General features: G+C 40.8%; 1 protein-coding gene across 3 annotated transcripts in view; it reads right to left on the bottom strand.

Moving 5' to 3' along the window:
- Positions 1 to 2,911: 2,911 nt before the first annotated feature.
- prkg1b (protein kinase cGMP-dependent 1b) overlaps positions 2,912 to 24,418 on the bottom strand; it is a 556,354-nt gene continuing 534,847 nt past the window's right edge. For all 3 annotated transcript variants that reach the window (XM_052027531.1, XM_052027532.1, XM_052027534.1), the window contains 7 exons: positions 23,436 to 23,525; positions 17,388 to 17,529; positions 16,509 to 16,672; positions 13,825 to 13,947; positions 13,634 to 13,696; positions 11,271 to 11,337; positions 2,912 to 4,651 (listed from right to left, as the gene is read on the bottom strand). In XM_052027531.1, coding sequence (XP_051883491.1) covers positions 4,553 to 4,651; positions 11,271 to 11,337; positions 13,634 to 13,696; positions 13,825 to 13,947; positions 16,509 to 16,672; positions 17,388 to 17,529; positions 23,436 to 23,525 — 748 coding nt within the window. In that variant the 3' untranslated portion in view covers positions 2,912 to 4,552. The remainder of the gene's footprint in view (positions 4,652 to 11,270; positions 11,338 to 13,633; positions 13,697 to 13,824; positions 13,948 to 16,508; positions 16,673 to 17,387; positions 17,530 to 23,435; positions 23,526 to 24,418) is intronic.

The raw sequence follows: 24,418 nt of genomic DNA, 5'->3' as shown, positions 1-24,418 counted from the left end.
CACATTCCCATCACCTCTACTTCCCCTCTTCTGTTTCTACCACAGCTACACACTAGGGGCAACTTGCACTGACTAGTTAATCTACCAAATTGCACATCATTAGGACATGGAAGGATACCGGAGGAAACCCATGTAATCACAGGGAGAATGTGTAAACTCAACACAGACAACACCAAAGGTCAGGATTGAACCCAGGTTACTGGAGCTGTAAGGCAGCAACTTTACCAGCTGTGCCATTGTGTTCCCCTGTGGAGCCACTGAAAGATCACTCCAATGATCTTTTGTTTTGGGACAACAGGCTACTTTTCTTGGACACACAAGAGACTGCAGATGCTGGAATCTGGAGCAACAAACAATCAGCTGGAAGAACTCAGTAGGTCGAACAGCATCTGTGGGAGGAAAGGAATTGTCGACGTTTCAGGTTGAAACCCTGCATCAGGTCCTGCTGCAGGGTTACGACCCGAAACATCGGCAATTCCTTTCCTCCCATAGATGCTGCTTGACCCACTAAGTACTTCCAGCTGATTGTTTGAGGCTACTTTTCTTGATTTGGTTAGATTTCATTACAGGTTTGCACTAAAATTATTTTGCAATTTTCATAAAACATAACATCTCCCCTAAACTAACATTTTCCCTGGGCATAATAGAATATAATCATTTACTTTTATCATGTGAGTGAAAGTCCAGAGGAGCTTTATGTATATATATAGCTGAAAATATGTTTAAAAGGAAAAATAAGCAGTTTTAATGTGCATTCTTTTTCCTTCAATGTGTTTTGCAGCCTCAATTCTTCACCTAACCTTGCTATCACCTTTTCCACAGTGTCGCTGTAGATCTGATCCATTATCCTTTGTTGTGCTGCCTCCTGTTCTCTTCAATAATGACACCCTTCATCATTTCACCCTATTTCACGCCTTCTGTACATGTTCTTCCTTACAATGCCTCACAACACCAACCCAGCCTGTGAGGTTCATGGTGACATTTATTCTTTGAATTTTTAGGGGAACCTTAATGATGAAGTTACATCCAAGCTGCATTGAAAAATAAGGATTGAACACATATATTTGAAAAGTAATCATTTTTATTTCAGCTCTAGAAAGTATATAACAGGCACTCTGCATCAATAGCTGCAGGGAAATGCAGGACAAATCAGGAACAATTAAATATGTAAAAGTTAAAAATCTACAACCAAAGGAGTGCAACAAGCCTGTGAACAGCATTCAGTGACAAAATATACATTTTGACAAACTTGCCATGCTCGTTTACCTAAACAAAAAGCGCTCTTGGGAAAGACTCCTAACAAATACTTCATATAAATTTATAAATATTCTGTGAGTTTTAACAGTTGATGGTAAACTTCTTGTTAAATAGAGAGAGACAGGAAATACAGATCAAAATGTGGGTAACAGCTACATTAAATCAACATCTAAACACAGCAGTCTGATAAGACTAAATTTTACATTTATCCTGAAAGGTTTCAAATTCTGTCAGCCAGGGTTCCATTTATTGCAATTTGATGACTTTAAGGAGATAATTTCATCCTAATATTTGCAACACAGGTATATTAAAATAAGATGAATTTGCATATACAATGAAATTACTTAAAGCAACGATAAGTACAGTCATGTGACTTTTTTTGTTGCCTGTGCACACATTTCACAGAAATGATGCATTACATCATCATCGGTTTCACAGTTTTCCCAATACTGAATATAATTAAGGGTACCAAAGGGTATTTTCTGCAAGTCATACAACATATTAAAAAAAGGTCAATTGAACCTTACGGAAGAGAGAATTTATAGAGAAGCCACCTAAGAAAAATTGATTATTGAGGTTCGTCTGTTTCATTGTTTTTAAATGCAGCATTAGGCCAAATTCATAACTTTTATTTTGGATGCCATGTGTTTTAAGGCACTTGAGACAATGCCGAACCCAGTCTAACCTATGGGAGAAATTATCTTTATAATGTCCTAGAAATTTTATTCAGCAAATCTGTAAATTTGTTTTCTTACAGTTCAACAGTGTCAGGTTATTTGATAAAATTTTCAGTGTGGTTGACTCCAAATGCGAATGGAGTGACAATATGGCAAATATTTAAAGTCAGCAAAAAACGAAAAGGTTAAGTAACACAAAGAGTCACAATACCCAAAGCATATCTGCTTATTTACAGTAATATGGAGCTTGTGGTCCTATTAAATAAAAACAATAGATATTACAGTTTAATAATATATAGCTGCAAATATGACAGAGTCTTTTGACCCACAGGGTTTACAAGTGTTTGATTTAATCTTGCATGAGATTGTATTTGGAGCTTTCTCCCTCACTTTTAATAAATGAATTTCACCCTCCCTCCCTCCCTTCATTGTTTCCATATTCAATTTCAAGATTTCACCAAAAGTATGATGATCCTAATTCACTGTGGCAGACAGAAGGAACATCTGTAATGACAAATAGCCTGTAGAGTAGTTGCAGATATAACCAGTGGTAGATGTAGCGTTAGTAAGTGTGGTGAAGGCCACTTGAAACGTAAGTTTCAAACATATCATAAATTTGTGCAACCTATGAAGGGTTGGTCATTTCTGGAGAAGTATGAAGATTTACATATGCTCAACTTAAGGAATTTTTAAAAGGTATTCTAAAATATATTCTAAAGCATGTTATAATAAAGTACATCCGTAATGTCTTTATTACACATATTTATGTTCTTCTGTGAAGAACATATCTTTGAATAATGAGAACATTACATTCAAAGGGGATAGTTTGTTCACACTGGTATTATGGGTGAGCTCTGGGTTGTCAAAGGGAGACCCAAGTATAATTTCAGTAACTTTACTGGATAGTTAGTAATAATCTTTTTTGTTGTTCATGGTTTAGCTTTTCCTAACTTTCTTTTTCCATTGTTCTCCTTGTGTTGAAATTCTACCATTGTATGGCAGAAAGGTTGAAGAAAATATTTGCACTGGCGTAACTTTAACATCCACAGATGTCTCAAAGCATTTTACAGCCAATTAACTTCTTTAAATACACACTTAGTCACTGTTGGAATGTAGGAGAAATCAATTTGTGCAGAGCATGGTCCCACAACCAGCAGTGAACTGTTTGGAGACGTTAATTGAGAAATAAATACTGGCTAATTAAGGCTGTGTGCAGGACTTTAAATTTGATCTCTTTTGGAGGAACATTTACACAGACACACATTATACAAATACAGACAATCATATTCAATATGATTAATGATTTTTTTGGATGGGGCCTGTGTCTTTGTACTCTCCTCCCACCATCTTGCAACCCCATCTCATCCCAGCCCTGCAGCACACTGCCCTGGCCAGGGTGAAAATTGTTCAGACCCAGTGTGAACTCCAACCCCCAGCTTACATAAAATTTATGCGAAGCTGCTAAGTGGGTAAGTGGTCTGAATTCTATTCAAGAAAATTTAAATAAAGAAAACTGCTATTTTAACAAGCCTCACGCAGAACTCTTACTGTTTGAGGAAAAAAAACAAGTTATTGAACACAGTTTCCATAGACAATTATGTAAACATTTGTTGACTATGTTCAGAAGCCCATAGTTTTCAGCTAGCGTTTAAGTCCAGTAGCATGTCAAACAAAAATTATATTATTCAGAGGCAGTATTTGAGCTTTAGTATTTCTACTAGTTTCACATTGCAACACAGAATAATGTATTTGCCTTATACAAGAAATGAATTAACTTCAAAATATGGGATACCACCAAATATTCATTTGATTGTTCAGACAACCACAGCAGGGTGCTTAGGGTGCAGGTTGGGGCAGTCAGGGTGAATTGTCAGGAGAGGTGGAGAACTAGTCCTGACTGCATTGACAGTTGTGCATTGTGTGGAAAAATACAACACTTTTAATTATATCGCTGAAACACAAGGTAACATTTAGACTACAAATGATTAAAGCCCATAAAGTTACAGCACTGACTGAACATGAAAGGTGGTTGACCAATAGTTTTACAGGTCCTTTTCTGGGAGAGGTGGGGGATACACATGCACACTGACCTGTCACATACAGGGTCCTGTGCACTGACGATAGTCTCCCACTAAATTCGTTTCCATAGCAACTAAAATAGTCCCTTGAATAAAAATCCCCTGAATAAATAACTGCATTTGTCTTTTCATTTTAATTAAAAAAGAAAAATCTTGACTTAGGTTAAGTTCAACTGTTTACAAACAATCCATTTTTACCTTTTCATTATTGATTTGCCTTTGGAGCGAAGCACTATTCACCTCAGTGAAGGGAAAGCCTTATATGTGCGCAAATAAATCAAGTTGCTCTATGACCACCCTCTAAGTCGCTAATTTCAGATCCGAACCTAAAGAGTGCTTCTCAAAGAACACCACTGCAATTATCTAACGGCAGAGTTCCCAATGCCACCATCAGCACTGTATCAGGCATCAGTCAAGGCATCTTGGTGACCCAGAGCACTAATCCTTCTTCTTTCCTTTCCACTTGCTGGCAGTCTTTTCTTTTTCCTTTAACAAAGATGCTGTCCTAGGCAAGGCAGAAGCAAGTTTGAAGAAACAGACTCAGAAATCTGCGTCCCATCCAGAGTTATCGTCAGGAGGTGGGTCATCATTATCTTCAGGGAAACTGTCAAAGTTGCTTGTGTCTGTTGGAGATGTCACCTTTGTAAAAAAAAAACACAACTTGCCATTTTAGTCAGTGATGAGATGAGTTCACAGGACAGGTGCACTTAAGCCTCAGTCTGGCCTTCAAGAACATGTGGGTTGTAGATAGTACAAAACAAACCGCTAGAAGGACTCAGTGGCTCAAACAGCATCTGTGGAGGCAAAGGGATGGTTGACGTTTCAGGTTGAGTTCCTGCATCAGGACTGAGAGTGTAGAGGAAAGGTAGCCAGTTTATAGAAGAGAGAGGGAGATGTGAGACAGAGAGCGGTACGGGATAGATAGAGGCGGATGGCGGGGAGGGGTGGGAATGATGGACAGATGGAACCAGGTGCGGGAGGGGGAGGGGATAGGAAAAGTAAACAAAGGGAGAAGAAACCTAGGCAGATAGGTATGTGGTGATGGGCAGATGGAACCAAGTGGAGAAAGGTATTGAGTCTTCATAACGAGTGGCGGAAGGGATGGAAAGAGCGAACAAAGGGAGAGAGAACCTGGGTGCACTGGTAGGAGTGGGAAACGAATGCAGAGGGTGTGGGTTACCTGAAAATGGAAAATTCAATGTTCACACCATCGGGTTGTAGGCTACCTTAGGAGGTGTTGTTCTTCTAGTTTGCGGTTGGCCTCACCCTGGCAGTGGAGAAGGCTGACAACAGACAGGTCAGTGTGGGAGTGGAAAAGGTTCTTGAAATAACATGCAACCGGAAGGTCAAGATTGCCGTTAAGGACAGAGTTCACCTGCTCTGTAAAATGGTCGCCTGGTATACACTTGGTCTCATTGATGTACAGGAGATCACACTGAGAGCACCTAAAGCAATAGACAAGATTGGAGGAGGTGCACGTGAATCTCTGCATCACCTGGAAGGGCTGTTTAGGTCCCTGGATGGTGGTGAGGGAGGAGGGATAGGGACAAGTTTTGCACCTCATATTGTTGCAGTGGTAAATGCCAGCGGACGGGGAACAGTGGGTGAGAAGGGATGAATGGACCAGGGACTCACAGAGAGAGCAGCCCTTGCAGAAAGCAGAAAGAGGTGGAGAGGGGAAGCTGTGACTAGTGGTGGGATTCGATTGGAGCTGGTGGAAGTGGCAAAAGGATGCTGGCTAGTGGGGTGAACGGCAAGGTCCAAGGGAACTCTGTCTCTGTTCAGTCTGTGGAGGAGTGAGTGAGAGCAAATGTGCTGGAAATGGTGTGACCTAACTCCACATACTTCCCTATGCCCCCATAGACCCTCACGTCTCAGGTTAGCAGTAAACTACTGATCTCAGAAAACATTTCGATCTCACTATTTCACACAAATAAATTATTTACCACACCCCTTATTCTCAAAGGAAAACTGTCAAGTTACAACATAAGAATTTTAGAAATAGAGGTAGGAGTAGGCTATTTCACCTCTTATTTCCTCCACTATTCAATAAAATCACGGTTGATCTTTTAATTCAGTATCTGTACAAAGGAATCAATCTTTTGAGTTCCCTGATGTCCAAAATCGATCTCAGTTTTAAACATAGTGACTGAGCTTCCACTGGACTCTTGGGTAGAGAATTCCAATGATTAATGTGAAGAAACCTCACCTCACTGCTGCACAGTCTAGCCCTTACTGAGTCTGTGACCCTTGATTCTAGACATACCAGTCAAGGGAAACAACATCCCTGCATCTGCCCTGTCAATCACTGTAAGAATTTTGTATGTTTCAATGAAATCACCCTTCAAGCGTCTAAGTTTTGTAGAACTTAGGCCCAGTGTACTAAATCTCTCCCCACTGGACAATCTCCTCATTCCAGCAGTTAAGCCAGTGCATCTTTTCTATCATATGTATATCCATCCTTAGATAGAGAGACCAGAGCTATGAACAATATTCCAGGCATGGTCTCACCAGGGCCTATATAATTTCAGGAAGATAATTTTACACTTGCACTCAAACCATCTTGCAGTAAAGGCCAGCATGTCATTTGCCTTTTGGATTGCTTGATGTATATGTATGTTAACTTTCAGTGATTCATGTACAAGGAAACCCAGGTCACTCTGAACCTCAATGTGTTCCAATTTCTCATCATTTAAAGATATATTCAGCTTTTCCATTTTTTCTACTAATGTGAATGACTTCACATCTTTCCACATTATTATTCATCTGCCATGTCCTTACCCATTCACTTTGCATATCAATATACTCCTGAAACTCTCTGGTCTTCCTCACATGCCACACTGCCACCTAGCTTACAGCATCAGCAAACTTTAACATGTCACATCAGTCACCTCATCCAAATCATTGAAATAGATTGTGAACAGCTTGTGACCAGCACTGATACCTGTAAAACTCCACTAGTCATTGCCTTTGAACCCAAAAATGACCACTGTAATACTATTCTTTGTTTCCTGTCTGTCAATTGATCCACAATCCACACTAGCATCACACCCCCAATCCTTTGTGCTCTAATTTTATTCAATAACCTTTTGTGTGGCATCTTATCTAACACTTTCTGAAGATCTTCTGGTTCCATTTTATCTATTCTCCTAATTACAATTTAAAACAACTTTAGCAGATCTGTTAATCATGATTTGCCTCTCATAAATATGCTCAATTCTTTTGTTATTTTCTATTATTTAATAATAGATTCTACCATTTTCCCAGGCTAATTGGTCTTTAGTTCTTGTTCTGTCTCCCCCTCCTTTATTAAGTAGTGGAGATACATTTGCAACCTTCCAATCTGTGGGAACTGTTCTATAACCTACGGAAATTTGGAAAATGACAACCACTACATCTGCTGTCTTCTCTTTCTAACCTTGTATTGCTGGTCATCAGGTCCTGGGGATTTATTGGCTTCCAGTTCCACTCATATCTTCAGTACTAGTTTACCATTAATATTAATTTCTTTCATCTCCTGATTTTTTTCTGTCCTGTTATCTACATTAGTTCCTGGCAGTTTTTTTGTGTCTCGTTCTGTAAAGATAGATGCAAGATATTTATTTAATGTCTGCTATTTCCTTGTTCCCCAATTAATTTCTCCTGTCTCATTCTGTTTGGAACTCACATTCACTTCTGCTCGTATTTTCCCTTTTACATATCTACAGAAGCTCTTACAGTCTGTTTTTGTTTTTTTTTGCCACATTACATTCATATTCCACTTTCTCTTTCTTTATCATTTTTAAAATCATTCTTTGCTCAATTCTACTATTTTTCCAATACTCAGGAGTTTCCTTTTGCTCTTTTTGGCAAAATTATAAGCCTTTTCCTTTGATCTAATTCTAACTAACTTATTTGTCAGCAGTTTTCCTGTTGGGTTTTTGTGCCTTAAAAGATTATACAGTATATTTGTTGTAATTCTTTAAGTGTTAGCCATTGCTTATTTGCTGATATACCTTTTAATATAATTTTCTAATCTACTACTGCCAATTCATGCCTCATATTTGAAGTTTACTTTGTTTAGACTTAAAACTCAGTTTTAGATTGAACTACATCACTCTCAATCTTTACATAAAATTCCACCATGGCCCCTTAACTAATTAACCCTTTCTCATTACACAATACAAAATATAATAAAGCCAGTTTTCCTGATCGGTTCCTCAACATACTGATCTGGAAACGTATCTCACATATGCTATGTGAATTTGCCCAGCTCACTATAACAGCTGATTTATTTTGCCTTTCTACATGGGATTAAATTTCCCTATGATTAATATAATAGCCTTGCTACCTGTATATGCCCCACTGATTTCCTGACTTACATTGTGCCCTCCAGTACCACTATGTTTGGGGGTCGAAAGACAACTCCCAAAAATGTTTTCTGCCCTTTCTGTTTCTAACCTCCACCTGAATTGACTTTACGTCTTGATTTTTCGAGCTAAAATCCTTTCCCTCTACTGTATTTATCCCTCCTTTACTATTAGCATGACAGCACCTCATTTTTAATTTTGCTTATCTCTTGTAAAATTAAGTATCCTGGAATATGTTATTCCCAGTCTCCGTCATTTTGCAAGTGGGTCTCCATAATGGCCATTAGATCAAACTAAATAACTTCTGGTCGTCCTATTAACTAATCTGTTTCATTGTTAATGCTTCATGCATTCAGATAAACTGAAGTTCTGCTTTTTCCCCCATTTTTCCCCCTGATGACACATTAGTTACAGAACCCAATTATCTTAGTTATACATTCTCTCTTACCTGACTTGGTCTGTTTAGTTTTATCCAGAACTCTGTTCTGTTAAGGGATTTGACATTTCTCTTGCCACTTTTAAATTTAGACTTTTCTGAACCCTCCACACCAACTCTCCCATGCCTCCACTCCTAACCTTTGTCAGTTTGAAGCTCTGTCTAGTGACCCAGTTATTCGATTCATCAAGTCACTCATTCCAATCTAGTCCAAGTAAGTTCATCCCATCTGAACAAATCTCTTTCTCCCTCTCCACTGCCCATGAGGCAAAACCCCTGCCAACCGTCCTGTACTTTGAGCTTTTGATTTTCTAATCTGCGGTTCGTAAGGCAATCACCATTGTGTTCTAGTTTTAAGCTTAGACTGAACTCAACTCCTCAAACTCTCCTTGCAGGAATTCATTCCTAGTTCTGCCTACTTCATTGGTTCTACATGAAACATGACAACTAGTTTCTATCCTTCCCACTCTAAGTTATTCTCCAGCCTCAAGGAAATATCTTTAATCTTGACAATGGCTACTTAACAGAGCCTTGAGTCCTAGTTGCAGCTGCAGAACAACTATCTCTCCCTCTGCTTGTCACCCACCACCTCCCATCTTCATCTGGCTGCACCTATCACCTACTAGGCCCTGCCTCACCCCTTCCTCTCACTTCTATATCTTCCTTCTACACTCTCAGTCCTGATGCAGTGCCTCAACCCGAAAGGCCAACCATCCCTTTGCCTCCAAAGAATCTGCTTGACCCACTGAGTTTCTTTAGTAGGTTATTTTTTGATGTTCAAATCCTTCTTGCCACAATACTGCACCTCACCTCCCATAACCTTCCCGCTGGAGTAGACCGCATCTACAGGATGAATTTAAAACACTTCAATCCTTGTTACTTCCACTCCAGGACCAGAGTTATCCCAACTCTGAAAATCACTGTCAACTCATTCAATGAGGATGGGCCTCACCCTTAACATCTCCAAAGCATAAGTCCTCTACCAACCTGCCCCTGTCGTTCAATGGTGCTCTCTGACAATAAAGGTCCATAACAGAACTCTGGAAAACATTGGCTACTTCACAGATCTCAGAAGCCTCCTCTCAGCAAAGCCAGGTGTTGATGGTGAAGGATATCGGTATAGTCTTTGACTAGTTCAGGAAAAGTGTGTTCAGTGATCAAGCCCTTAAACCTGACACAAAGCTTATGATCTACCAGGAACCAGTGATCCTTAGCCTACTGCACACTTCAGGGACTTCATCTACCCAGAATGAACACCCTAATTTACTGGAGAGGCACCACCAATCAAGGATGGCGGTGTCTCACCATAAAATTCAGCAAATCCACTGCCAGGAACCAACATCTGCATCCTCTCCTCAGCCAACACTCCCAGCATTAAGGATAAGATTACTCTTAGTTGCCTCACAGAGTCAGAGGGAGGTATAGTGCCAAAATAGGCCCTTCGGCCCACTGAGTCCATGCCAAACATCAACCACCCATTTACACTAATCCTACATTAATCCCATTATTTTCTTCTCCCCACATTGTCCATTGGGCAGGGCAAATTGTTCACATGGCTGACACTGGACTCCCCAAAACATTTGAGCTCCATCACAGCAAGGGATTACCAGGAGCACAGAGGAATATATTCAAGGATGTTGTTGAAGCCTCCTCAAAAAAGTGTGATATTCCCATGAACTCGTGGGAATCCCTGGTCCATGACTACTCAAAATGGAGAAGGGACATACGGATGGCATTGATAACCTTGAGTCATTTGTTGGCAGCGCACAGAGGCTCAGCGAAAACAGCAGAAGGAACACACTACCTTACAAACTACCCATTTGCTTTCCTTGTCAAGAACCTCCTGTCTCAGGATCTGAGAGTCTCACATCAGCATAATCAGCTAACTCAGAACCCACGGATTTGGAGCAGAAGCAAGTCACCCTCAACCCCAAGGGACTGCCTAAGAAGTATAAGGACACTACTAGATATGCACAGCACTGAACTACCAATGTGCTTTTCAGTAGAGGTGGAGCTTTGAAATCACAACCATCCAACTCAAAGATGAAAATACTCTTAAATTACTTGGCCACTGGTATATTAGTCATTGGGGACTGTTAGAACTGGGAAGGACCATGAGCATAATTTTTGGATTAAAATAATTACCAACAATAGAATGATAATTAATCAGCTTACACCTCAGTAGAAGAGGCACCACACAGAGCATTTATGTAAAGGCACTTACTGTTAATGAAAATGTAGAGGAAAATCTTTTCCATTAGTCACTAAAAATAAAACCGATATGACGGAGTGATTTAAAGGCAGTAACCTAACCTCGATGGTGGATCCATTGAATCCCAAATTTAGAAACTTCCTTATAATCAGCTGTTGCCTCCAACTCAGTTTATGGATAACTGGCATCTTAATAATTGATAGGAGAGATAAAGCAGGTACAGAATACAACTGAATAAGGACACATTGGTTAAACACTTACATTAGGTACGATTGGAGGTGTTAAAGTGCCTTTCCTTAATCCATCCCAGTTAAAACCTTCAAACCATCTGAAAAATAATCAAAATTTCTTAGTTGTGCATTTTCAAAGTAATAATAATTTCAATTTTACACAAAGAAATAGAATTAAGAGCTTCGAAAGATAAGCAGGCTGCTTTTCAGAATATGTTCTCTATGTAAAAGACATGGTTCATTGAAAACTCAAATGGCAATGAGGGTCCAATATAGTTAACTTTCTGCTCAGGGTTAATTTTCACTGAGATGTAAAATGACAATATTCAAGAGTACACAGTCCCCCCCCACCCCCCCAATATCAGAACAATCAATTCTGCTTATCAGTAAATAAATGATGAGCAAATGTAACATGATAATATAATTACATCAAGTATTATCATCACTTCTCCTATCTGGATGTATCACGGCTTGGTATGGCAACTGCTCTGCCCAGGACTTCAAGAAACTGCAGAGAGTTGTGGACACAGCCCAGCGCATCGCGGACACCAGCCTCCCCTCCTTGGACTCTGTCTTTACCTCTCGTTGTCTTGGTGAAGCAGCCAGCATAATCAAAGACCCCACCCACCTGGGTCATTCTCTCTTCTCTCCTCTTCCATCATGTAGAAGATACAGGAGCCTGAGGGCACGTACCACCAGACTTAAGGACAGCTTCTACCCCACTGTGATAAGACTATTGAATGGTTCCCTTATACAATGAGATGGACTATGACTTCATGATCTACCTTATTGCACTGCACTTTCTCTGTAGCTGTGACACTTTACTCTGTATTGTTATGTTTTTTTACCTGTACTACACCAGTGGACTCTGTACTAACTCAATGTAACTGCACTGTGTAATGAATTGACCTGTACAATCGGTATGCAAGATAAGTTTTTCACTGTGCCTCGGTACAAGTGACAATAATAAACCAATACCAATACCAATTTCTCTCTCTCTCTCTCACACACAGACACAGACACACAGACACACACACACACACACACACACACAAATATACTTGCAGACAGTTTTCCTATGGCACTGCTCTTGAGCAAACTGACAGAGCTCCTCAGCTGTACCAAAACAGAATTTATTTTCTAGTTTAGACAAAATATGCAACATCTAAAGTATCTATTCTGTGTGATAAATCCAGCTTGTCAGGTGACTATGCTTATTGTGGCAAAGTTCAAAATAAAATTAACAGTAAGTTTAATGAACTTCATGAAATTCTATGATGAGAAGCTGATTTGCCCATAACCAAGGTGACAGAAAGTGTGACAGATAGACAATGCACTTGATTATATTCATTGTTTATTGCATTAAATAACAGATACGTTAAAGAAGCAGAAACATATTTTTAACAAGGCTGATAATGTGATACTAGATGCAGAGGTGAGGTCCACCATGTGCCAGAATGTGGGGACACAACAAATAGAGCATTAGCAATTAACGCATGTTATAATCAACGGGCCCACATGTTTTGTTCAATTAGACCCTATCACAAAGTGCAGTTGGGGTCTTCCAACCAATGCAGTTCATTTGCTACATGACCTGAAGAGGAGTGCCTTCTCATTTAAGGAAAAACATGGACAATGCCACTTTACCCTGGCACATCTGTTATGAGTGTCCTTTGTGCAATGGCACCATCCTATGTCCTGTCATGCCCGGTGCATCCTGTCAAAGAACCTTGCATCTAACAGGCAGCAAAAGGCCCTTAGTTTGCTACTAGTTCTTCATACTGCTGCCTTGGTGCGCCCGTCATATCACAGGGGTGCACCAGGAATACTAGTTAGTTAGGGAATTGATTTTACATTGTCAGGCATATCTTTTGGATGGGAGTCTGGTGCATCTAGCTCAATATACAGCTTCAAATTGGGATGGGGGTTCTCCACAGCAGTTTATTTATCACCAGATTTTGTCCCACTACTGTCCCATTTAGAGGATGAATATTGGCCCAAGTATCTCGGTGTCAGCCCTCTGCCATCTCCTTTTCTCTTTTGCCCTGAAGCACCAAGCATGTTTTACTTGAAGACCTGAATCATTTTAATTAAACCTTGTTACTTGGTGCTTGCCAGTGAAGAAAACAATTGATGCTGAGTCTGACAATGTGTTCAATTAGTGCTTATGGAGAAGGGTAGCTTGAAGAAAGATGGTAGCAGTGAACAATTCAATCACTTTATGAACACTAATTATTGGCAAACCATAATGTATTCTTTGCGTAAGCACCAGCTCCGGTTTTGTTGAAAAATCACGTGGTTTCAGCAATAGTTTTAAAAAGCAAATAAAGTTGTTTAAAAAGAAAATAAAGTAACACAATATTGTACAAAGAAATTCATAAAGGAAAGACTCACTTGTGTTTTTGAATGTCTTTAACTCCATTTTTCAAATTCCCAAGTCTTTCTGATGGATTGTCCCTATTAAAAAATAGGAAATAACCTTTATGAATGATTACATCTTTTTTTTAATAACGTGACCATCATTTTGGCCATATATTGAAATGAATAAAGTGACAAGGAGGACTGCCAAACTGCCAGAAACTTACCTGCATAGTTTCTTGATGAGGTTAGCAGCATTTTTAGTAATTTTCTTTGGAAATTCAATCATGTCAATCCCACGAAGGATGATGTTGTATGTTTTCATGGGATCAGGCCCTGAGAATGGCGGACTTTATTAAAAGGAAGAGGAAATACAATTTTAAAAACAGTTCCACATTGTGATTGATAAAACTCACATTTTGCGGTTGTATTCATGAGAAAACTGTTTGTACGCATGACCATTAAACATTCAAACTAGCATCAACTCCTGAATTACACACATGTGCAGTTATATTTGGAAAATCTAAAAGCTACTGTCAAAATCTTCTGCTTCTCCACAGGGTATGCTGTTTTGCAGCTTAATCTTGAGAAATTATTTACAGGCTGTTCCTCTAATAAAATACCCTGGAATTTTTACACATTGTTACATGAGGTTTAAATGAGTTTTAATGGAAAAACTAAATCATAATTGCTACCTAGGAATTCTCCTGCCTTAACAACCTAAGTTAAATGTGTAGTTCCAGTTACATAGTGAACTGGGGAATCATAGAAACTTGTAGCATAGAAGGAGTCCATGTGCCCAACATGTCCTTGCTGCCCAAGTATGGACTTTTAAGTTAAACCTACTGCACATTACTTGGTCCATAGTTCATTGCTTTTCTAAAACTCATCCCAGTACTTTTTAAGTATGTTGAGTTCCTTACTTGCCTCCTTATTGGCAACGAGTTCCAGATCACCACCACTCATTGAAGGAAGTAGTTTTTAAGTTAAATATTTCAAAATTTGATGGATATACAAATAAAATTTTTACCTTCTGAAAAATTTATTATATTTCAGCTTCTACTTTAATCTCATTTCGTATTGCAATGTTTATCTTGCACTTTGTAAAATGTTTACTATGTTAATTAAATAGTGTTGTTCCCTGGTTTCCTGTCTTCTTCAGCGTACCTGGCTGCCCACTCTGCCTGATCACATCAATGTTGCTCGATGCTGGGGATCCCACTGAACTGATGTCTGGCATTAGCAGGGGAAATCCACTCCAGAGATTCAGTAACACCTTTGAGGGCCACATTGATTCAAGTAAAATCCAGGCCACAATTTTTCTCCCAACAATAAACAGAAGATGGTAAAGCTGTATTGATAAAAATGACCCTTCCTTTTGATTTTCTTCTACATTATAGCTGCTTCTTGTCAACAAATGAAACCTTCTCATAATAGCTTGCTGTTTTGTGAAACAGGTTTGTATGCTGTACCAATTGTTTTTGAAGACGTTTTGTTCCCTTTCTGTAGCCAACTACCATGTTAATTTGCACACACAAGGTCCCAGAAACAGCAAACGGGATGAATAACCATATAGTCATTTTTTGTAGCTGTATTGGTTGAGGGTGACAATGAGCAATTCTGTTATGAGGAGAAACTGGACAGGCTGGGTTTGTTTTCCTTGGACTGGAGGAGATTGATAGTTGACCTAACAGAGGTATTCAAAATTACAAGGGGCACGACAGAGTAGATAGCAGGAAACATTTCCTCTTAATAGAAGTGTCTAAAACCGGAGGGTATAGGTTTTAGGGTGAGGGGTAGAGGGGTTCTAAGGAAAAATGTCTTCACCCAGAATCTGGAACGCACTGCCTGAATGGGTGATGAAGGCTGGTGTTCTCACAACATTTAACAACTGTGTGGAGAAGCACTGAAATCATCAAGGCATAGAGGGTACAGAACAAGAATTGGTAAATGGGATTGGCATAGATGGGTACTTGATGGTCAGCATGGTCACGGTGGGCCAAAGGACCTGTCTCTGTGCTGTTTCTCCTAATATTTGAACAGAGGTTCTGCTGAGTTGATGCGTTGTGGCATTGGTCAGAGATGGAACACACAGGGGAAGGGTGGCTTGCATCTCCAAAGTGCACAGTTGGAAATGCTTGCATATTCCTCTCAGCTTGGGAAATAGTGCAGATTTAGTGGGATCCTGGTTAATGAGAGACATGGACTCAAAATGGCATGAGATGCAGTTGGTGACAAATAATAATTCCAAGTACTTGACTTCACCTGGGTGTACTCAATATTTGCTCTTTATGCAAACATTAATAAGCAGATTGTGAAGTAAACTAAAAGACCATATTAGTATCATAGATGACTTAGATAGTTAAGTTTTAATTTTTGATCCAGTTTGGAACAATTAATTTGATTTTTATTGCTGTACAGTGAAATTGGATACTTTCTAACTTTGAAAAAAATCACTCAAGTGAGAGATGTATTAACATTTTGACTCTATAAAGTGTAACTAGTTTGAAATCGATAGCAAAAACAACCAAAGACAAGCTCAATCTTTATCTTAATTCTTTCTTTGACAGAAGCTTCATTTTCTTTCAAGTCATCATAAACATGATTTTTTCACACTATTTTCTAAATTTTACTCTTCCAGTCCTTTTCACCGCCACACCAGAAACAAATGGGATTAGTCAGTGGTCTATGAGCATTTTGAAAGTCAGGTGTACAGTTTTAAAGCAAAATGAGTGAAACTGCAAATTATGCACAGTTGACATATATTGCAAGCAAAGACTTTTATTGGTAAAAAAAAATACAAACCAATTTACCAGATCAGGATTTGGGAATGTCTGTATTTTTTGGCTTTTATCCGTTAAAACAGAAAAATTCAAACAGGGCAACACAACCCTGTTCTAGATTTTCTCACCTGCCAGTTAGGAGTTCATACATAAGGATTCCAAGTGACCAGTAATCAGCTGATATGTCATGACCTTTGTTCAAGATGATTTCTGGAGCCACATACTCTGGAGTCCCACAGAATGTCCATGTTTTCTTTCCAAACCCTATTTTCTTGGCAAATCCAAAGTCCACCTAGCACACAGGCAAGAAGCCAATTTAACTTGTGAGCATGCTGCATCCTCCTGTACTGTAATTTGTAACCTTACATGGAGACAACTGCTTACTATAGGACACAGTTTAGAGACCGTGATCACTCTTTATTTACTGTGTGATACAGGGCTCTGATGTCAATAGCTGGATGTCCGTGGCTACATTGTCCCTTATGGCAAGCTCCTGACCCTGATACCATTTGATTTCTTTCCTGCCAAGGATGGAAGTTAACATGTACCAGCCTCTGGACATCATGGAAAGAAACCTGAAAACTAATGGAATCCCTCGTCTTCCTGGGAAACCTGGCCTTTGGAGTTAGTGTAAGTTATTAAAATTCAACAGCTTGTGATATAGGCCCCTAAATAAAACTGAACATCTGGGTGAGGGAAAGCAGAGAAAATATTAAAGTGTTAAAGATTTAATGTTAAAATATAAACGAGTGATATGTTAATGTAGAGAAACAAAAGAGAAACAAGAGAAGGGACAGTAGAACTAAATGGTTCATTTTCTAAGTGTTTATTCAGATGCCTTTGAAGTAACTATACTGTTACAATGGTGAATTCAGGGCACGTTGTCTCAGTGCATCAGCTGAAGTTTTAAATAGTCCAGCCAAGGGATTAAGAATGTCATATACCTCTGCGACAATCGAAGTAAAAGGGTAGATTTTTTTCAATAATCTCTAACCTTCAGTACTCACCAGTTTAGCATAACCCCGGTGATCAAGGATTAGGTTCTCTGGTTTGAGGTCCCTGTAAATAATTCCTTTGAAATGCAAATAGGCAAAGGCTTCTACCACACAGGCTGTGTAAAATCGAGTAGTGGCATCATCGAATGAACCTCTGCAAGAAAAAGACCAACAGGTGGACGTTACAACAGCAGAACTATGTCACTCACTACACAGCATCAGACCTGCTTGATTAGTTGTATGGTTCAGATTGGCATGAGATGCAGTTGCTGCCAGGCAATGGTGCTCAATACTTTACCATCTTGATGCAATGATTATGTGCAAATATTAATAAGCAGCTTGTGGGGTAATGTTCTCAGTATCATGTGGAACTTGATGAAGGATTTCATTCCTAGGTGATAGCATGGAGACTTCAAGTGATCCTATCAAATTCAACTATCTGCAAACTTAATTGATTTGTTTAGAAAGGATTAGCTCCTCTGTGAAAATAACGGAGAGAGGAATTTGCATTACAAAAAACATCATACACAATCATTCCCAGATTTTGGTGAAGATGGAGATCACAATGAGAGGTGGATTTCAGAGGATCCAAAGCCAGAAAACATTGCAATAAACTGAATAAACCATGGACAGATCCATAATGCTGCACACAGTTATCATCCCATGCAATGGACTAACAATGGCATAGTGAAAATGGGCTGAGTGGGGCCCTTTGATGGATGATGCAAGCTGAAAGGGCTGAGTTGTTTGTCTCCATGTTCCAATTTGAGTTATGTAGTTTAGTTTTTTTTTAAATACAAAGGGTGCCACATACCTTTTAATATTGTCTTCTTTGTATCTATGGAGAAAGGTTGATAATGAATTATTCAAAAAAAAGGATGCCACAATATCGTTGGTGTCTGTCCCTTTAAGGCCAGTGGTCTGTTGCAAATAGTTGATGCCTTGTGGACAGCATGTGACATTAGCTTTTCCTTTTTAAAATTTGAGGGTTTATAGTTCTGCCTGATAGAGTAGCTGACTGCCCTTTTTCTTCTGCCAATTTTAATGGCACTAACTTGAATCCATCCAACAATGGGAGGGATATTTGTCCACCAGATAAAGTGGTGAGAGCTAGATTATTAGTCTGTGCTTCTGGTTTCTGAATCTTAAATGCTTGCAACACTTTAATCTTCAGGATTGCCATTGCCCTTGCCTAAAAAAAGACTGTTAATACTCTTCTGGTAAATCAGGTCTACAGTCCATGGCTACATTGTCCCAGCAAATTCACCCAGCTCCACCCTACCCACTCACACAGATGTGACTAGATCAAAGCTAGGGCGGATAATTCACACACCACATAGGACTTTTACTGCGTACAATTTAGACACCTATCAAAGAAACAAGCATCAACAAATCAAACAAGGCAAGGACTCCTAAAACTCTACAACTTTCACATTTCAAAGTAGGTCAAAAGTACATTTCAATGCAACATCACCTTTCTTAAAGCAAACATGAGGGGGCAGTAGATAAACCACTGAGTGGTTTGTGAAATGAATGAGCTCCAGCCTGACACCTGGCACAATGCAATTGGTTCAGAAGACTTCTTGATATGTCACATTATGATCCCGTCCAGTGCAAATTTCAAAAGAGTAGATAAATTTTTGTTAACTGAAGAAATAAAAAAAAAGGTCTAGCGACAAAAAAGACTGCAGATGAGGAATCTGGAGCAACACACAAGATGCTGGAGGAACTCAATGGGTTAGGCAGCATCTGTGGAAGCAAATGGACAGTTGGTGTTTCGGGGCAAGACCCAGATGAAGGGTCTCGATCCAAAACATTGACTGTCCATTTCTCTCTATAGATGCTACCTGACCCACTGTGTTCCTCCAGCATCTTGTGTGTTGCAGTTAAAAAAGTCTGATGAATAACATGCGCTCTCTTGAACACTGAAGGAAGTCTATCCAAATCTGTATATCCACGGTGCACAGAGTAGATATTCCTGACAAAAGCCTGAATAAATTACCATAATCACATAAGTTATCCAACAGTTAAAGGGCAAAATCATGAAGCTAAAAAGAGCTGTTGGATTTATCTATTTCAGCTTTCAAAGGGGTTACTTCCATTTTACATTGATAAAACTTTTTATGAGTCTTTGGTTTGGTTTACCAGTAGAAGTATATTGACAAATGCATTTAAAACTAAATTAGTGTACTGAATTAACTCCGTTTGGTGAGAAAGATTTAACCAAATCTTCATATCTTCTTTGCAATTTTCACGGGTTTAAGCAGTGATCTGAAAATTCGGTAGATGAATATTGAACTCATGTTGGCTTCATGTGATACTGGTTAAAGTTATTAATGTACTTGACATGAATTAACTGATAATCCCAAGTAAACTTCAACTGGTGCAGAATAAAGTCTTGTTAGAGTGTGACAGCAGATGGCAGCACAGGACAGGGTGAAGAGACTTCAGTCAGTCAGTCTAAATTCCAACTAAATACAAATTCAGGATAAGCAGATTTGATGAACGGGTTAATCTCAAATTATTGGAATCATCTTTGGTATTTTGGTATTGATAAAGCATTCAGTGTGACCCCTACAACCTTTTCAATTTCCTTTCACTTGGATTTTCTATTAAAGCCACCATCACCAAATTGAACTAACCTGATTTTTATCAGGATTTAACCACAAACAACAATTTACGAAAATTGGATAACAGTGCAGAGTAGAGAGGGAGACTGACGCTGAACACATCTGAGGTGCGAGAAGGAGTGCGTGAGTGGAGTAAGGACAGTTGCAGTGAGTGTGAGGGAGGGAGCAAGAGAAGTAACAAAGGTGAGGGATGGTGAGAGGGAGGGTGAAGGAGAGGAAAGTATTGGAGGATATGGAACAGGTAGGGAGGGAGGTTAAGGAAAGGGATGTGTGCAAGGGAGGGAGGTTGAGGAGGGAGGGTGAGGAGGGAGGGGGTCAGTGAGGAAAGGAGGATTGGGGGTGAGGAACAGAGTGAGGGAGGGAGGGTAAAAAAGGGGAATGTGTGGACAGGAGGGCGAGGAGGGAGGGAGTAGGCAATGGAGGATTGGAGGGTGAGGAACAGAGGGGGGAGGGTGAAGAAGTGAAATGTGTGGAGAGGAAGGTTAGAATGTGAGAAGGATATCAAGATATGATAGGACATCTTTATTAGTCGCACGTAGGTTGAAACACACAGTGAAGTGCACCTTTTTGCGTAGTGTTCTGGGGGCAGCCCGCGAGTGTCGCCACGCTTCTGGCGCCGACATCGAGGCTGAGCGAAGGGAGGGAAGATGAGGAAGGGGAGGGCAGAAATATTAAGGGGAAAGGGAATGAAAGTGAGTTGGATGGGGGGGGTAGAATTTGAAGAGGCTGGAGAAGGTGAGGGAGGAATGTGAGGAGACGAGGGAGGGAGGGTGAAGGAAGAAATGTGAGAGGGAGGGAGGGAGGGTGAGAAGAAGCGGGATGGTGGAGGGAGGGATACGAGGAGAAGATGGAGGGTTGGGAGGAAAGAACACAGAAGAGTACAGCATAGGAACAGGCCCTTTGACCCACCATGTCTGCACTGACCATGTTACTAAATTAAACTAATCCCGTCTGTTGACACGTGGTCCACTTCCCTCCATTCCCTGCCTGTTCATGTATCTGTCTAAAGAAGTTTTGACATCGTACCTTCTTCTACCACCTCCCCTGGTGGTGTTTTCAAGGCATCTATCACTGTCTGTGGAAAAAAAACTTGCCTCACAAATCTCCTTTAAACTTTCCCCCTCTCACCTCAAATCTTTGCCCTCTAGATGGAAGATGAAAAGAGGGGTGAGGAGGGAGGGAGCGTAAAGAGGAGAGGAAGGGTGGAGGAAAGGAACGTGACGATTAGAGGGTGAGGAGCAGAGGAAGGGTGGAAGGATGAAGAAGGGAGGGGATGTGAGAAACGTGTGAAGAATATTGCGTGAGTGGAGAGATGGTTAGTGAGGGAGGTGGATGGACCTTACATGTGTTCTGACAAGTTGGAATGTGTGGCAGCGTATGTCTGAGTGAGTGAACGAGTGATGGGAGATTTAAGACGTGGTTCAGGGGCCCTGGGAAGGCTGCCTGCCATTTTCCAACAGCACTGCATGGGGTGTGCACCGTCAACTGGCATCAGTGGTGGTCCAACCGCACAGGAGTCAGGAGGAAGCTCACAGTGTCCCAGTGGCGTTGGCAGGAACACGGCAGAGTCTGCAGCTAAATCGGAACTGGCCTGGGCCAACAGCACACTGGGGTCACAGCCGCTCTCCGGAATCAGACCTCCCGATGAATCGAGCTTCTTGAACCTTGGAGCCAGTGGGAGAGCAAGCCACTAACTTACTAATCCACTGCCAACACATGGACCTGGCCTCTTGCCGGGACTCCAGCCAGCTCCACTTATTGGAGCACAGGTGTGCAGACATGGAACAGTGAGGGCTTGAGAGACAGCTGGGTTCCAGCCCAAGAATCTCCTGCCGGGACCTTCTAAGGCAGGAAGTTTCCAGCACCCCTACACCAAGATCAGCACCACCCATCTCCTGAGGTGGAGTGCATACAGAACCTCCAAGGCCTGACACTCCCAGGAACTCCGAGCTCGGACACTGCTGGAGCCTCATAACCCCTCCCTCTCCCCGCCACGTCCCCCCCAGCGACTCACAAGACTTGATGCTCCCGGGACTCTCTCTAAACCATTCCCTACCACACCCCTTCCCCTCCTCCCCACTCCCCCTTTCCCTCTCTCTACCCCCTTTACCTTCCCTAATTCCCCTTCTCCATTCCTCCACTATCTCTCTCCCATTCCCTCTCTTTACCCCCACATCCACACTCTCTACCCCCACTCCCCATCCCTCTTCCCCCACTCCCCATCTCTCTCCCCTACTCCCTCTCCACTCCCACTCCCCCTCTCTCTATCTACACATCCACTCTCTCTACTCCCATTCCCTATCTTTCTACCTTCTCTCTCTCTACCCCCACTCTACCCTCCACTCCCTCTCTTTGTCTTCCCCGGGATACCCTCTCCTAACAAGACGAAATGTTGTGGGAACACCTCCTTCCCTTTATCCCCAACCCACCGGCAGCCAGACTCAATGCAGGTCATTCTAGAGCGAACAGGAAAGAGAAAATGAGAATTGGGAAAAGAGGGAGGCAGCACACATCAGCAGGGGGAGTGGGGAAACCCACCCCTCCCACTACTCTCTCCACTACCTCACCCACCACCTTTCTATAACCTCCCACTCCCCCTCTCTCTACTCCTTCTACCGCCCCATCTACTCTCTCCACTTGCATCTGCTCTTTCTCTTTTATGTCCCCTTCCTTTTCTCCCCCTCTTTACGCCACATCCCCGTCACTATCCTCTCACTCCTGCTCCCTACTGCTCCCTCCCTGTCTCTCCTCCTCCTCCCTCTCCCTATCTCCTCATCCACTTTTTTCTCTTTCTCCCTCCTTCTCTCAGACAAAGTGTCTTCCTTCTGCACTATTCAAAAATGAGGAAATCCTGTTCATGTTTTACAATGTGCTGAATTTATATTATTTTATAATCACACAATTAATTATGACTTTTTAAAATTACTCCGCAGCCCAAACTATAATGTTCAGTGTGTTGATAATGTGCTACATTTTATTGTAATCACACCTCCTTTTAGCATCAGCGTCAGTAATTCTGCCTGTCAGCACAATTATTTTACACGTGTCTTTGGATTTTGATTAAAAAATATACTTTGACGCATGGGGCTACCAAATAGAAAGAGATAGTGAGAGCAATAATATGCAATTTGGTAATGGTTGAGGGATGATTGTAAGAACTCCCTGATCATCCATATAATAATGCAATACAGGGTTCTGCAGTGCCAGTACCTCTGGCAATGTAGCACAATAATCCACTGGTCTGTCAGCTGTTCTGTTGTGGGATTTGAAGCCAGCCATTATATGAGTTACAGTTTACAAAACAATCACTAGGCTGGAACTTAAAAATAGAGCATACATACCAACAACTGGTAAGCAATTTTTTTGTGTTATTGTACATTGCAAAAAGATGTTTTTAAGAAAGTAAATGCATTCATTTCTGTATTCATACCTGTCCCTGAGAATAGTCCACAGCTCTCCCCCCAGGCAGGCCTCCATTAACATGTATAAGTATTTACTGTCCTTGAACGTCCTGTACAGCCTGTTAAGGAAAAGGGAATAACATCAGCACTGAGTCAAATTGCGGATGGAAAGACCGACTTTGAACGGCATCTGTTGGCTTTTTTCAGCACAGTTCACACAGTACCTGCAGGCTCTGCCCAGTTAATTAAATAGTTTCCTTTGATTATAATTCACAATGCCTCTCTCCAAATGTGCCTTAACAATGCATTTAATTGAATTGGGGAACACAATATTTTATTGAATTATATAAACACAATACGTCTATGTGATTGCCTAGTAAAAATAAGCAAAGAAAATTCTTCTGATTATGTCCAAGTTCAGAATATCATGAACTAACTTCCCTCAGGCCTGTGCTTCCAAGCCTGCCACAAAGCCTTGCTTTGTGTTTATTTTCATCCATCACCTGACGTCAATCTGTACCAGCAGAAGCAACAAACAAACTGCTGGAGGAACTCAGCAGGTTGAGCAACATCTGTGGGGGGAAAGGAATTGTCGATATTTCGGGTCGAAACCTTGCATCAGGATTGCTGGCAGAGGACTAAGGAATGTACATTCTTCAAAGGCACTACAGAAAGCTACATCATGAAGTTGCTCCTTAAATTGACCTTATTTGCCTTTCTTCTCTTTCTTCTGCAGGGGAACAGTCACAAGTTGTCAGGAAACTGGTGGACAGGACTTTGAGTGCGCACATTCAGCTAGAGTCACCAATCCTGGCTGAGATACTCCAAGAGATGCAATCAAATGACCTATTTTTCCATCCAGCCTGTCCCACACACATCTGCCATTGTTCACCTGAAACATCCATCCTCACAGTTTAATTGCATGTTCTGCCAGTCACCTTCAAATGAATAAATGATTTCAACAGGTGAAAGAAAACTGTCATTCACACTTCCCCACGAAGTATTTATTGTT

The sequence above is a fragment of the Pristis pectinata genome, chromosome 12 (assembly GCF_009764475.1).
Source record: "Pristis pectinata isolate sPriPec2 chromosome 12, sPriPec2.1.pri, whole genome shotgun sequence".
Lineage (NCBI taxonomy): Eukaryota > Metazoa > Chordata > Chondrichthyes > Rhinopristiformes > Pristidae > Pristis > Pristis pectinata.
The sequence above is the reverse complement of the archived record's forward strand: the minus strand, read 5'-3'. Positions and strand labels throughout refer to the sequence as shown.